The sequence below is a fragment of the Staurois parvus genome, unplaced genomic scaffold (genome assembly GCF_062004578.1).
Source record: "Staurois parvus isolate SC_StPar_1 unplaced genomic scaffold, SC_StPar_1.0 ptg000109l, whole genome shotgun sequence".
Lineage (NCBI taxonomy): Eukaryota > Metazoa > Chordata > Amphibia > Anura > Ranidae > Staurois > Staurois parvus.
In genome coordinates, this window is record NW_028317905.1 from 1,013,711 (window position 1) to 1,030,415 (window position 16,705).

At 48.6% G+C, this 16,705-nt stretch overlaps 2 protein-coding genes across 4 annotated transcripts in view; one reads left to right on the forward strand and one right to left on the reverse strand.

Annotated features, from left to right (window-relative positions):
- Nucleotides 1-264: 264 nt before the first annotated feature.
- On the reverse strand, nt 265-3,183 carry TIMM10B (translocase of inner mitochondrial membrane 10B). Of its 3 annotated transcripts, none has more exons than XM_089671630.1 (3): nt 3,040-3,183; nt 1,629-1,724; nt 265-1,042 (listed from the first exon to the last, which is right to left on the reverse strand). In XM_089671630.1, the coding sequence occupies exons 1-3, from the start codon at nt 3,079-3,081 to the stop codon at nt 794-796; spliced, it is 387 nt and encodes a 128-aa protein (XP_089527756.1). In that variant the 5' UTR covers nt 3,082-3,183; the 3' UTR covers nt 265-793. The 3 variants fall into 3 exon arrangements, with proteins under 3 accessions (XP_089527756.1, XP_089527757.1, XP_089527758.1); XM_089671631.1 differs by having other exon boundaries at nt 3,035-3,148; XM_089671632.1 differs by lacking the exon at nt 3,040-3,183 and adding an exon at nt 2,651-2,998.
- A 236-nt stretch (nt 3,184-3,419) lies between these two features.
- The window catches only part of ARFIP2 (ARF interacting protein 2), a 120,272-nt gene continuing 106,986 nt past the window's right edge, over nt 3,420-16,705 (forward strand). Inside the window, exon 1 of the mRNA XM_089671629.1 lies at nt 3,420-3,761. The gene's annotated coding sequence lies outside the window, so the exon portion shown is untranslated. The remainder of the gene's footprint in view (nt 3,762-16,705) is intronic.

Sequence of the window (16,705 nt, forward strand, 5' to 3'; positions counted from 1 at the left end):
TGTTTCTACAAATCTGAAACCGTACTGCAAAACACATGTGTTTGAACCTAGCTCAAGGGTCATTTTTAATAAATAAAAATGTGGCTTGTGTAGTAATTGTACTGTATATCTATATTATTTTTCCAAAGCGCAGTTATCTTAAGTAACGGCATAGACATAGCTTATGAATTATTAAAAAAAAAAAAAAATGAAGGGGGAAAAAGTATAATCATTCTCAGAAACATCAGCAACCACCATACATACAAAGTAATAACACAAGGCATATACGTCTGGAAAGCTTTAATAAATACAGTGTGTACATAAACCACACCAACCACTGCCCTGAAGTCCTCACTTCCTGTGATTGGCACTTTGTATTTAAGGAGAATTTCTGTGCAGCTTGAGCAGTTGTCAGGTGAAGTAAAAATCCAGCTCAGAAATGACACCATCATATATATCCTGGTGCCTGTAAAGGTCTTGGCTGTCTGACACAGATCATCCCCCTGCTGCAGCCTCTCACCTAGTGACTTGCTACAAAGTTACCATACTGAAGTCTGATCACTGGGGAGGGGGGACTGAGGAAATTTGTCTTCCTGCCTGCAGCAGACTGATAACATCTCAAAGTCATTGACTGGAGAACAGCGGTCCCTTCTCATACACGCTGTACGTTGGTACTGATACTCCTCTAAACACGATGGCCACCACGACGGCTGGGCGGTCCCAGGCTGAGGCTGATGTAAACATGGAAATGATCAGACCGCTTCAGTGTACAGGACAGGAAATGCTCCATATTGGTGGCTGCAGAGTTCAGTCTTTATGGAGATCCCGATGTTCTGGTTACATGATCCGTATCACCTGCTGCCTCCACAGTGACTGCACTCTCAAGATTGTCTCCCAGCGAAGAATTTGGTTTGGATTCAGCAATTGCCTCCATTTCCTGGTTTTGCTTCTCGATGTCTGCCATCCTGCGCTGCATAACAGATGGCATCAGTCCCACATACGCCGCCATTAGACGGTGGTTGGCGCGGATGAGTTTGGTGGCGCAGCTGTCCAGACATTTCTCCTACATGGTGAGAGAGGACAGGCAGATCAGGCACCATGTACTCATCATCTACCTCTCCCTGACCCTCATCTTCATACGCCTCCCCATTATCACCATCCTCCCCCATCACAAGCCTCCCTCTTTTCACCATAATCATCCTCCAACTTCCCACAGCATCCTCATTACTTTTCTCCCCGTGCTGCTATTATCATACGCCTCCCCTTGTTACCATAATCAATCTCTTTTCCCTACCACCATTATCATGCTCGTCCCCCTTATCACCATAATCACCCTCCCCATCATCATCCACGCCACTATATTCATCATCACACGCCTTCCCGCACCACTATAACTATCATCTCATTGCATGCCTTCCCCCAACACCATAATCCTCATATGTTCCCCTGCCACCATCATCATCGCCATCACCCCCCCTTCCCCCCCAACTATCATCACCACCACCCACCATGGACCACTCCACTATCATTATCTACCTTCCCCCACTATCATCAGAATATACCCACAATGTCAAATTATACAAAGTCATGGGTGTATACAGGACAATGATATGTCCCATGATGCAGGGAGATCACGTAGCGCCTCATACCTCATCCATGGTCAGGGATCTGTAGTTGAGGTTCTTGGCACAGCGGGTGAAGCACATCTCAGTCATCTTGTTATAAACCAGCAGAAAGTCCCGCAGCTGCCAGAAAATGGTATAAACAAAGGTCAACAGGAGGGGTCACCACCCACCTCTCACTTGGTTTAATCATGCCCCCCCCCCCCCCCAATCTCGAGCACCCCTCACTTCCTTTCACCACCAACTCACTTTCTATCACAACCTGCGCCCCCCCACCTGTTCTGGTGACTTCCACCTGTTGCCACCCCTCCCCTTCTTTCAATGCCCAGCCTCCTGACCCCCAACCTGCATACTCACTTCCTGTCCTGGTGAACCCCCCCCAGTCTTGCAGTTCTTCCTGTGTGTGACACCCCCCCCCCACACCTCACTTACTGTCTCTGTGATGTACACCTGCCCCCTTCCCACCACTCCTCACTTCCTGTCACTGCCCAACCTCCTGACCCTCAGCCTGAATACTCCTCACTTCCTGTCTGTGTGACACCCACCTGCCACCTCATGTCTGTGTGACACCCACCTGCCCCCCATCACTTCCCAACCTCCTGACCCCCAAACTGGATACGCCTCACTTCCTGTCTCTGTGATACCTCCCTGCTACTTTCCCCCCTCAACTCACTTCCTGTCTCTGTGACCCCAACTTCCCAACACAAAACCTGGATATTCCTCACCTCCTGTCTCTGTGACCTCCACCTGCACCTCCCCAACCTCCTGCCCCACAAACTGGACACTCACTTCCTGTCTCTGCAACACCCCCCCTGCCACTGTCCCCTCTCGCCTCACTTCCTGACTTTGTGACCCCAACCTCCTAACCCCAATCCTGGATATTCCTCGCTTACTGTCTCTGTGACCTGCACCCCCCCCCCCCAACCAACCTCCTGCCCCGCAAACTGGACACTCCTCACTTCCTGTCTCAGTGACACCCACCTTCCATCCCCACTCCTCACTTCCTGTCACTGCCCAACCTCCTGACCCCCAACCTACATACTCCTCACTTCCTGTCCCAGTGAACCCCTCTAGTCTTGAGGTACATCTCCATCTCCCCATAACCCTGCAATGAACACACAGGAGGCCTTTCTGGAAATGCTGGTTGCCTGGCTGTCATGCTGATCCCTGTTGGTGATGAGGATGGTGTGGGAGAGATCATCACTGCTGATCTGTAGGATTGTCCCCAGTCAATGCTAAAGACAGAAGATCACCATGACAGCCAAGCAGGTGGTATTTTAGAGGGGGGTGAGCAATGGCGGCTTCCATGTGCTGAAGAAGTACAAGGTCAGCCATTGGTCGTCCAGGAAAATGCTAATTTCCTGGCTGAGGTGAGACGGGACCCCGGCTGTCCTCACTGAGTGCCCGCACAAGGACTCTCCCTCTCCCCTCACATTACATTACGAAGCTGCTGCTGCTGCTCATCTCCCGCCATGGTCATCGCTCAGCGCCCTTATAACTTCACAGTATCGCCATCTTCCCGGAGACCACTTCCGGCCTGGAGTGAATAATGTAAAGACTTCCGGCACCGCCATATTCTCGGAGACCTATTCCGGCCATGAGAGAAGCCATGTTCTAGGAGACAATATTCGAACCGGTGTACCGGAATTTTAAGTCTCTACCATCCTTCCGAGCATAATTTCTCTACACCGGGCTCACTCCGCACTGATACTTCATACGTCGTCATCATTTCGAAGATCACTTTCGGTACACAGCCAGTCTTCAGAAGAACTTCCGGTGTCGCCAACCACAATATGGCGGCTGTCCCTAAGAGCTACGCGGCCACTTCCGGCGAGCTGGGGGGCAGCTGTCATCCTGGCTCCGCCCACTAGAGACAGCAGATTACACAGAGAGAGCGCAGGCCAGAGAGAGAGCTGAGGAAGAAGAGAAGGAGGCCTGACAGAGAGAGCCAGGGAGAGGGAGAGAGATCCTTTGGGGGCAGGGACTGCTGTGAGTGACACTGGCCAGAGGAGTGACACCGAAAAGAGGAAGAGACCGCCAACATCTCCAGAGACGGAGAGAGCGCTCTGTCAGGATGGGAGACTGCTGCGAATAAGAGAGAGAGATCTTCCCAACCCGCTCCAGAGAGTGACCGCTGAGTGTCCATCGTCTGAGCATCAGGTAAAGTCTCTGCATCCCCGCAGACCCCTGCGTACCCGGAGACCGCATCCCCGCCGACCCCTGCGTACCCGGAGACCGCATCCCCGCCGACCCCTGCGTACTCGGAGACCGCATCCCCGCCGACCCCTGCGTACCCGGAGACCGCATCCCCGCCGACCCCTGCGTACCCGGAGACCGCATCCCCGCCGACCCCTGCGTACCCGGAGACCGCATCCCCGCCGACCCCTGCGTATCCGGAGACCGCATCCCCGCCGACCCCTGCGTACCCGGAGACCGCATCCCCGCCGACCCCTGCGTACCCGGAGACCGCATCCCCGCCGACCCCTGCGTACCCGGAGACCGCATCCCCGCCGACCCCTGCGCACCCGGAGACCGCATCCCCGCCGACCCCTGCGCACCCGGAGACCGCATCCCAGCAAACCCCTGCGCACCCGGAGACCTCATCCCAGCAAACCCCTGCGCACCCGGAGACCTCATCCCAGCAAACCCCTGCGCACCCGGAGACCTCATCCCAGCAGACCCCTGCGCACCCGGAGACCTCATCCCAGCAGACCCCTGCGCACCCGGAGACCTCATCCCAGCAGACCCCTGCGCACCCGGAGACCTCATCCCCGCAGACCCCTGCGCAGCCGGAGACCTCATCCCCGCAGACCCCTGCGCAGCCGGAGACCTCATCCCCGCAGACCCCTGCGCAGCCGGAGACCTCATCCCCGCAGACCCCTGCGCAGCCGGAGACCTCATCCCCGCAGACCCCTGCGCAGCCGGAGACCTCATCCCCGCAGACCCCTGCGCAGCCGGAGACCTCATCCCCGCAGACCCCTGCGCAGCCGGAGACCTCATCCCCGCAGACCCCTGCGCAGCCGGAGACCTCATCCCCGCAGACCCCTGCGTAGCCGGAGACCTCATCCCCGCAGACCCCTGCGTAGCCGGAGACCTCATCCCCGCAGACCCCTGCGTAGCCGGAGACCTCATCCCCGCAGACCCCTGCGTAGCCGGAGACCTCATCCCCGCAGACCCCTGCGTAGCCGGAGACCTCATCCCCGCAGACCCCTGCGTAGCCGGAGACCTCATCCCCGCAGACCCCTGCGTAGCCGGAGACCTCATCCCCGCAGACCCCTGCATAGCCGGAGACCTCATGCCCGCAGACCCCTGCGTAGCCGGAGACCTCATGCCCGCAGACCCCTGCGTAGCCGGAGACCTCATGCCCGCAGACCCCTGCGTAGCCGGAGACCTCATGCCCGCAGACCCCTGCGTAGCCGGAGACCTCATGCCCGCAGACCCCTGCGTAGCCGGAGACCTCATGCCCGCAGACCCCTGCGTAGCCGGAGACCTCATGCCCGCAGACCCCTGCGTAGCCGGAGACCTCATGCCCGCAGACCCCTGCGTAGCCGGAGACCTCATGCCCGCAGACCCCTGCGTAGCCGGAGACCTCATCCCCGCAGACCCCTGCGTAGCCGGAGACCGCTTCTCCGCAGACCCCTGCGTAGCCGGAGAGCTCTTCTCCCCCGGCCGCGTGTGTACCCGGAGACTGTATCCCCTCGGAGACCAAATCCCCCCGGACCCCCGTGTACCCTGTAACCTATGGCTCGGCATGTGATGTTCAAGGTTGATGCACATATTCTTCTACTACCTAACTGTGACCTCTGTGTTGGTCAGGTGACCCGTTTTATGGTACTGGTCATTATGTTCTATAGTAACCCGCAGGTTCTTCTGGTGCCTGATTCCAATCCCTGTTCTGGTCAGGTAGTCAGAACCATAGTACTGGCCGTGTGGTGATCTAAGGGGACCAGTACGTTCTTCTACCAGCTAGCTCCACCCCCTGTGTTGATCACATGACCTGTGCCATGGTACTCATTATGTGCTCTAAGGGGACCAGTAGGTTCTTCTACCAGCTAGCTCCACCCCCTGTGTTGATCATGTGAACTGTGCAATGGTACTCATTATGTGCTCTAAGGTGACCAGTAGGTTCTTCTACCAGCTAGCTCCACCCCCTGTGTTGATCACATGACCTGTGCCGTGGTACTCATTATGTGCTGTAAGGTGACCAGCAGGTTCTTCTACCAGCTAGCTCCACCCCCTGTGTTGATCACATGACCTGTGCCGTAGTACTCATTATGTGCTGTAAGGTGACCAGCAGGTTCTTCTACCAGCTAGTTCCACCCCCTGTGTTGATCACATGACCTGTGCCGTGGTACTCATTATGTGCTGTAAGGTGACCAGCAGGTTCTTCTACCAGCTAGCTCCACCCCTTCTGTTGATCACTTGACCTGTGCCATGGTACTCATTATGTGCTCTAAGGGGACCAGTAGGTTCTTCTACCAGTTAGCTCCACCCCCTGTGTTGATCACATGATCCGTGCCATGGTACTCGTGCTCTAAGGGGACCAGTATGTTCTTCTACCAGCTAGCTCCACCCCCTGTGTTGATCACATGACCCGTGTCATGGTACTCATTATGTGCTGTAAGGTGACCAGCAGGTTCTTCTACCAGCTAGCCCCACCCCCTGTGTTGATCACATGACCTGTGCCGTGGTACTCGTGCTCTAAGGTGACCTGCGGGTTCTTCCAGTGCCTGTCTCCACCCCCTTTGCTGGTCAGGTAACCAGTGCTGCTGTATTGGTCAGGTGGTGTTCACCAAAGGAGCATGGGAGGGTGTGCATTGGGCCAATAGGAAGCTCTTATCCAGCTTAATGAAGAAAGCATATCCTGTGAGCAGAAATGCACTTTGTATACACGCGGGACGGTTCCATCCTACACAACAGGCGATACAGACATACATGGCAGAGGTCAGGTGACTGTCTGCCAAGAGGACTTCAGAACACAGACCATCCGCCTCTCTACTGCCCGACGCGTTTCCTGACAACTGGGCTTTGGATATGGTGAAATGCGTCAGTGGGAGAGTCTGTGTTCTTTTTCTGGAACAATAAAGTTTTATTGAAGGTGATGTCATTGGAGTTCATCCAGCATCTTTGGCTGTTGACAGGTGGGGAGCGGGGATGAGCTGCATTCTCCTGTCCAACAGATGACAGGTTTAGGACTCTTCATGGGTTCCATGACTTTGTATCAGTTCTCATGACCTCATGGCTACCCAGCCGGCCCCCAACAGGTCCACTTCCTGTGCTCATCCTGGATGGCTGACATCATAAATGATCAATATCACCCAACATCTCTCAGCAATAAGGAGACCTAGTAGCAGATTTATCTTCCATGTTAAAGAATATTTAAATCCAAGAACAAAAATGGCTTTTATTGCAGCTTATCAGTCTTTAGATAAGGTGGCTGCGTTAGTTTTCCTTTAACAGACTTTTTATTTATTTTTACTTTTATAATTTAGATTTTTTTTGTATCTTATTAATTGGCTGCATCCATTTTTTCTTTTTTTCACTCTACATTCCTTTATTTAATATCATTTGCATTTTTTTTGTAGCTTACATGTCCTTCAAGATATATTCTTAGCACAAGGCATGCACATTGCATTTTTTTGTAATGCGGTGGTGCCTGTTTTACATTCATTGCTTTTATTGTTTTTAAAAGGAATATACTTTATTTAAAGCAGCCTTTTGAGTAGCAGTGCGTTGTAGTAGTAGTGCCGGCTTGAGTTGGGCAAACCCAATGTAACGCACTAGTGTGAACTGCATTCATAGGGAGCCATTCATTTTTTTTTTTTTGTTTGTTTTTGGACCATGCGTTCGAAATGCGTTCACAAACGCACCCCAGCTCATCAGGTGTGAATGAACACCCAACACAGTCGTTGCATTCGTTATCTTTTTTCGGTCTTGCTTTATTCTTTTAATTTTTCCTTTTTTATTTTATATTTCTTTTGCATATGGTGGCTCCATTTGTTTTTTTTTCACGCTTTATTTATTTTTTGTGATTTTCATTTATTTTTAGCTTACCTGTCCTCAGGTGTGGTGGGTGAATTAGGTTTTTTTTTTTGGTCTTTTTTCCCTTTATTTTTATGTATTAATTTTTTATATATTTTTTTATTTATATTAAGCTTACCAGTGTATGTTGAAGTGGCTGCATTTGTTTTCTTTTTTTTTTTTCCATGCTTTTTATTAATGGTGTTTATTTGTATCTTTTTGCAGGTTATCTTTCCTTTAGATGTGGTGGCTGCATTAGTTTTCTGTAGTTGTCTTTTTTTCCATTTGTTTACTTTTTTTTTTACTTTTTTTGTTTATTTGGATTTTATCCATTCTTAGGGTGGCTGCATTTTTTTAGGCTTTTTTTATATTTTTAATTGTCATTATTTGCAGCTTATTTGTCCTTAGATGAAGTATTATTATGTAGTATTAGCTGCATTATTTTTCTTTTTATTCCCAGTTTTTTTTCCTTTTATTTTTTATGTATTTTTTATTTATTTGCAGCTTACCAGTATTTAATGAGGTGCATTAGGATTGTTTTGTAGGCTTTTTATTAATGTTGTTTATTTGTATTTTTTGCAGGGTATCTGTCCTTTGATTTGGTGGCTGCATTAGTTTGCTGTTTTTTCAGTCTTTTTTTCCATTTACTTATTTAGGTTTTTTTTAAAAATGTTGTTTATTTGCATCTTATCCTCTCTTACATATGGTGGCTGCATTTTTTGCAGGCTTTTTTTTTCCTGTTTTTAGTTGGCATTTATTTGCACCCTACCTGTCCTTAGACGCGACTGTATTATTGATCTTTTTTTTCAGTCTTTGTTTCCATTATTTGATCATTAATTTTATTTAATTAAGCATTTATTTATGTAACGTTTACCAGCCCTAACATGCACTGGCTGGATAGTTTCTGTTTTTTAGTCTGATTACACTTTATTTATTTTCATTGTTTGTTTTTTTTTATTTATTTTTACTTTTTTCAAGTTTACGTTTATTTTTCTATCACAGACTTTCTTCACTTTATGTTCACCTGGTTATCTGGCCAGTAACATACTTCCTGTTTTAGGGTGTCTACGCTCACTGTAATGTATCTATAGGGTATTTGGGTTGCCACCCTAGGACAGTTCTATGGGATACCTCCACTTCTCTTCTCCATAGCATATAGGGGAGATGTTTTGTAGTCCACAGTGAGAACTGGCAGCAGAGTTCAGTACACGCTGAGCGCACAGGAAGGTATGTTTTCCACTTTGAACAAATACGGCATAATCTTTTCAATGGTGTATTTCACAGATCAAAAGGGAACAAACAAGAGAAGTTCTTTGTAGGAGTTTAGGGACTCTTTATAGTGATTCCAAAGGCAACTTTTTTTTTTAATATGTCATACCTGCTCTGTGTGATGGTTTTGCCCAGAGCAGCCCCAATCCTCCTCTTCTTGGGTCTCCCGCTGGCGCTCCTGGCTCCTCCCCCCCTGCTGAGTGCTGCCATAGCAAGCTGCTCACTATGGGGGCACTCGTGCATGCTCGCTTCTGAGCCCTGCTTTGCGTGTCTATTGACATACACAGCGCGGCTCGACCCCCCCCCCCCCCCCATGTCCCCCGTCACCTGCTCTCTTCTCGCTAGCTGTGATTAACAGCAGCAAGAGCCAATGTCTCCTGCTGTTGTGTCTCTGTATAATGAGGCGGGAGAGAGATACTGCGCTGTATCGAGATCAGGGTCAGGTAAGTGTGGGGGGGAGGGAGGGGGGGGGGAGGGGACTGCATGCAGAAGTTTTTTTACCTTAATATGTAAACTGCAATAATAGGGTAAAAAAAACCTTTTGCCTTCAGAACCACTTAAAGAACCAAAGACCACTTCACCCATTGAGTGTCCAGTCTTGCACAGGTGTACCAGCTCCTCTCCTGCACTGAAATGGTTAACTCTGATGTCACTGCACACTGAAAGCTTCTCACAGTGTGCATTAGAAGCTGCAGCAAGTCAGTTAGAGCCCGCCTCATTTCCTCTCTGGAGGATGTCCAGAATCATCTAGCCCTTTCCTCCCCAGCCTTACTGTCTTCGTCCCACCCCTTTCATTAAGTTTCAGTTCTTTTAATCATGGAGGTTCACCATCACGTCAGCGTTACCTAAGGCGGTCTGCATGCAGCTGCAGCCTGTGTAGGAATGCCCACTCCTCCAGACACCCACCTATACAGGCATGTTACATATTTACATAACTTCCCCCCCAAGGGCGAGGAAATGCTAAATATATGCAGACAAAACTTCAGCTTTAAAGTGGATGTGACCCCTGACAACGGGCTTCTCGTTTAAAAGTGTTTTATATATTTTTTATCTGCTGGATAAGTTCCACCCCCACCCACCCACATACCCCCACACACACCCCCACCCACCCACACACAACGACACACACCAACACCTACACACACATACACCCATCGACACACACCCCCACCCACATACCCCCACACACAACCCCCCACCCACCCACATACCCACACACACCAACACCTACACACACCCACCGACACCCACACACACTGACACCCACATATACCCCCACACACACCAACACACCCACACACCAACACACCCACACACCCACCAACACACACACACCGACACCCACCAACACCCACACACACACTGACACCCACACACACCCCCACCCACCCACATACCCCCCAACACCCACACACACCCCCACCCACATACCCACACACCCCCACCCACATACCCACACACACACCGACACCCACACATACACACACCCACCGACACACCCACCCACCGACACCCACACACCCACCCACCGACACACACACACACACCCACCGACACCCACACACACACCCACTGACACACACACACACCCACCCACACACACACACCCACCAACACACACACACACCGACACACACACACACACCAACACACACACACACACACCCACCAACGCCCATACACACACACCCACCAACACACACACACACACCAACACCCATACACACACACCCACCGACACACACACACCGACACACACACACACACACCCACACACACACTGACACCCACACACACCCCCACCCACCCACATACCCCCCAACACCCACACACACCCCCACCCACATACCCACACACCCCCACCCACATACCCACACACACACCGACACCCACACATACACACACCCACCGACACACACACCCACCAACACCCACACACACCCACCCACCGACACACACACACCCACCCACCGACACACACACACCCACCCACCGACACCCACACACACACCCACTGACACACACACACACCCACCAACACCCACACACACACACCCACCAACACACACACACACCGACACACACACACACACCAACACCCACACACACACACACACACCCACCAACGCCCATACACACACACCCACACACACACACACCAACACCCATACACACACACCCACCGACACACACACACCGACACACACACACACACACACCCACCAACACCCATACACATACCCACACACACTCTCTCTCACACACACACATACTCTCACACACACACAAACCCACACACACACACACCTTGATCCTGCCAGAAATCCTGTGAGTTAATAACTTCCTGTGTGCTGTTTTACATATTTGCATACTTTTCCCCAAGGGGAGCCCACTGTGTGCATCAGGACTGAGGAAATGCAAAATATAAGCAAAAAAACCTTCAGTTTTAAAGTGGATGTGAACCCTGCCAATGGGCTTCTCTTGTTTAGAAGTTATATATTTATCTGCTGGATAAGTGCCCCCCCCCTTTTCTTCCTTGATCCTGCCAGAAATCTTGTGAGTTAATAACTTCCTGTGTTCTGTATCTGCGCTGCACTCTTATCGCATATCATGGTTGTCAGTCCTCTCTGTGAACTACAAAACTCCCCCCTCTTGTATTATAGAGATGAGGACAGGGGGAGGTATTTTATTGTTCTGTGCTACTCCTCCATACATACAGTTTACGGTGAGTGGTGTCACCTACAGACAGGAATTTTGACAGGATCACCAGGTGAAAATAAAGTAAAAAAAAAGCCTGAAAAATAAGAAATAAAAAAAAAGTAAAATAAACCTAAGAAAATGATGCAACCACCACATCTAATGACTGGTAAACTGAAATATATTGTATATTATTCTTGGCTTTAGATACACTTTAAGGGGAATATTTATAAAACAGTGACTCTGACATTCACCAAGCATTCACTGTATCTGAATCTTCCAGGTGCATGTGTTTTACATTAGAGAGATTTGTTTACCACGAATCAAAGTTTGGTGAAACTCACATTTACTGCTTCACTGCTTACCAACCACCTCACGTAGGACTACGACGGCAGAGCGGCTCTCCTGTGCTGGATCGTGTACATATTTAGTCAGGTCTTCTGGGTAGGGGGCACGCTCCCGCCGCCCCAGCTGTGCTGTGATTAGTCACAGCGCAAGTCAATCAGCAGATCCCGACCAAACAGTGCCTGACTGGACCCGCTGATTGGTCATGAAGAAAACAGGACAGAGTTCTGTGAATGTAAACAACACAGAGCTCTGTTCTGTCAGCAGGGATGTGCCATTTTTTCTTTCCCTGCAAAGCAGGGAATAAAAACCAGCTCCTCCCTTAGTAAAAACAGAGTACACAGAGGCACTTAGATAAGCCTTTGATTGCTCCTAGATGTTAACCCCTTCCCAGCCACTGGCATTAGTATAGTGTCAGTGTATTTTATTAGCACTGATCACTGTATTTGTGTCACTGGTTCCCACAAAGTGTCAGATAGTCCGCCATCCTATCACAGCCCCGCTATAAGTCACTCATCATCATTATTACTAATATAAAAAAAAATCAAATCAAAGAAGCAAACCAATCAATATACACTTATTGGGATTTTTTTTCTACCAAAAATATATAGCAGAATACATTTTGGCCTAAATTTTTGAAGAAATTTTTTTTTGTTTTTTAGGATATGTTTTATAGCAGAAAGTTAAAAAAAAATGTTTTCTTTTCAAAATGTTTAGTCTTTTTTTTCATTTATATAATAGAAAATAAAAAACCCAGTGGGGATTGGGGTTGGGTACCACCAAAAGAAAGCTCTATTTTTGCGAAAGGAATGATATAAATTTAATTTGGGTACAGTGTTGCATGACCGCACAATTGTCAGTAACGCAGTGGTGAATAGCGAGAAATGGTCTGGTCATGAAGGGGTAAATTCTTCTGGAGGGCAAGTGGTTAAAGTGATATTAAAGACAATTATAAAAAAAAACAAACATATTACCTGTTCTGTGCAATGGTTTTGCGCAGAGCAGCCCCGATCTTCCTCTTCTTGGGTCCCCCACTGGCACTCCAGGCCCCTCCCTCCTTCCGAGTGCCCTCATAGTAAGCAGCTTGCTGTGGAGGCACCCAAGCAGGCTCACTCCTGAGCCGCTGCTCCACATGTCAGTTCACACAAAGAGCTGCGGCTTGGCCCCACCTCATCTCTCTCCTTATTGGCTCACTGGCTGTAATTGACCGCAGCAGGAGCCAATGGCTCCTGCTGCTGTCTCAGCCAATAAGGAGGGAGAGTCCCTGGAGTGCCAAGACTCTTGTGCACATCGCTGGATTGCGATGGGGCTCAGGTAAGTGTTGGGGGCTGCATAGAATGTATGACGGTAAAAAACCTTGAGCATTTACAACCACTTTAATAAATATACCTAAGCTTTGAGAGCGACCCATTCTTTCACAAATGTTTGTAGAAGCAGTCTGCATGCCTAGGTGCTTGATTTTATACACCTGTGGCCATGGAGGGGATTGGAACACCTGAATCACATGATTTTTAGGTTTGTAGGGGCATCCCAATACTTTTGGCAATATAGTGTGTGTGCACATATACACACACACGCACAGGGTGTACAGAAAATAATCACCCCCCTTAAAATACTCACATTGTGTTGCTTTGCTGCCTGAAATGAAGACAGACACAGTTTTTGTTTTATCCAGCTGTATTTATGCAGTTTCTGTATTTATGCAGTTTATAACATCCAAGTGAAAGCTATAACACCAACATGTCAGAAAAAAATAAAAGCATTCAAGAACAGAATCACTGAGTTGGAAAAAGGATCATTCCCCTTCTAAAAAAGGATTTGTAAACTCAATCAGGTGTAACTAATCACCTTCTCAATGGCACACAAAACCATTTGATGCAAACAATTGGCTATGGGTAACAAGGCACTGTCAAAAGATCTCTGGGATTATTATTTATTATTATTATACAGGATTTATATAGCACCAACAGTTTGCGCAGCGCTTTACAGACTGAAGGCAGACATTCCAGTTACAATACAATTTGGTACAAGAGGAAACAGAGGGCCCGGCTCGTTACAGTTTACAATCTAGGAGGAAGGGTTGAGTGATACAAAAGGTAATAGCTGTGGGGGGGATGAGCTGATGGAGGAAATAAATGGCGGATTACTAGGTAGAAGCAGGATAGGCTTCTTTAAGGAGAGAGGTTTTCAGGGATCGTCTAAAGGTGGATAGATTAGGAGATTGGGGTAGGGAGTTCCATAGGATGGGAGAAGCTCGGGAGAAGTCCTGGAGGTGAGCACGGGAGGAGGTGACACAGGAACTAGAGAGCAGAAGGTCTTGGGAGGATCGAAGAGAGCGCTTTGGTTGATATTTTGAGACCAGATTGGTGATGTAGCTGAGGGCAGAGTTGTGGATGGCTTTGTAAGTTGTGGTTAGTATTTGAATTTTATTCATTTGGCGAGCGGAAGCCAGTGGAGGGATTGGCAGAGAATAAACCTGTGTACAGGATAAACTTGTGGACTGACACAAGTCAGGAGATGGAGACAAAAAAAGGCTTTATCAAGGCCTAGAAGCACAGTGAAGTTTCTTAAGTGGAAGGTATTTGATACAACATAGACCCTCCCTGGATCAGGACGTCGCTCCAAACTGGATGAAAGAGCCGGGAGGAAACTGGACAGAGAGGCTACCAAGAGGTCTACAGCAACTCTGAAGCAGATGTAGGAATGTATGACAAAGAGTGGTCATTGTGTGCATGTGACAACAATATCACAAGTTCTCCACAAATGTGGCTTCTATGGGACGGCTGCAAGAAAATAGCCGCTCCTGAAGGCCAAATGCAGTCAGCACTAAGCTTTGCCAAAACGCACCTTGAAGATTCTGAGACCACATGGAAAAAGGTGTTCTGGTCAGATGAGACTAAAATTTAATGATTTGGCCTCAACACTGAACAATATGTCTGGAGGAAATCCAATCCACCTCACCATCCAAATCCCACCATTCCTACAGTAACACATGGAGGTGGGGATATCCTGTTATGGGTGGTTTCTCTGCAGCCGGGACTGGAGAACTTGTCAGGATAGAAGGAAAAATGGATGGGGCAAAATACCGTCACATTCCTGAAGAAAATATGCTGCCCTCAGCCAGAAAGTTGTCAATGGGAAGAAGGTTTACCTCCCAACATGACAATGACCCAAAGCATACAGCAAAAATGACCACACGGTGGTTGGAGGAGAAGAAGGTGAATGTCCTTGCATGGCCTAGTCAGAGCCCAGACATAAACCCCATTGAAAATCTGTGGAATGACTGAAGACTGCAGTTCACAAACCATCACCATCAAATATCACTGAACCTTGAGCAGTTCTGCAAATAAGAGGGGCAAAAATTGTAAAGTGTAGATGTGTAAAGTTACTAGAGACATATCCCAACAGACTAAAGGCTGGAATTAAAGCAAAAGGGGTTCAACAAAATACTGACACAAGGGGGTGAGCCTTTTTCCAACTCCGTGATTCTGTTTTTGAATTTTTAAAATTTTTACTGACATGTTGGGGTTATATCTTTCACTTGGATGTTATAAGTTGCACTGAGTTAATACAGATAGTTAAAAAAAAATGTGATTATTTTAAAGCGGGGGGGAATCTTTTTGTGTGTGTACACTATATTGCCAAAAGTATTGGCCCCACCCTCCCAATCATGTGATTCAGGTGTTCCAATCCCCTCCATGCCCACAGGTGTATAAATTCTAGCCCCTAGGCATGCAGACTCCTTATACAAACATTTGTGAAAGAATGGGTCGCTCTCAGGAGCTCAGTGACTCCAAGCGTGGTCCCGTGATAAGTTGTCACCTGTGCAATAAGTTCATCTGTGACATTTCCTGGCTACTAAATATTCCATGGTACACTGTTAGTGGGATTATAACAAAGTGGAAGCAACTGGGAACAACATCAACTCAGCCACGAGGTGGTAGGCCACGTCACATGACAGAGCGGGGTCAGCGCATAGTGCGCAGAAGTCACCAACTGTCTGCAGAGTCAATAGCTAAAGACCTCCAAACTTGGTGTGGCCTTCAGATTAGCACAACAACAGTGCGTAAAAAACTTCATGGAATGGGTTTCCATGGCTGAGCAGCTGCATCCAAGCCTTCCATCACCAAGTGCAATGCAAAGTGTGGTGTAAAGCACGCCGCCACTGGACTCTAGAGCAGAGCAGGCATGTTGTCTGGAGTGATGATCGCGCTTCTCTCTGTCTGGCAATCCAATGGACGTGATTGGCTTTGGCAGTTGCCAGGAGAACGGTACTTGCCTGACTGCATTGTGCCAAGTGTAAAGTTTGGTGGAGGGGGGATTATGGTGTGGGGTTGTTTTTCAGGGGTGGGGCTTGGTCCCTTAGTTCCAGTGAAGGCAACTCTTAAGGCGTCAGCATACCAATACATTTTGGACAATTTCATGCTCCCAACTTTGTGGGAAGAGTTTGGGGATGGGCCCTTCCTGTTCCAACATGACTGCACACCAGTGCACAAAGCAAGGTCCATAAAGACATGGAGGAGGGAGTTTGGGGTGGAGGAACTTGACTGTCCTGCACAGAGTCCTGACCTCAACCCCACAGAACACCTTTGGGATGAATTAGAGCAGAGACTGCAGGCCAGGCCTTCTTGTTCCACATCAGTGCCTGACCTCACAAATGTGCTTCTGGAAGAATGGTCCAACCTTCCCATAGACACCCTCCTAAACCTTGTGGACGGCCTTCCCAGAAGAGTTGAAGCTGTTATAGTTGCAAAGAGCAGAGCCAACTCAAT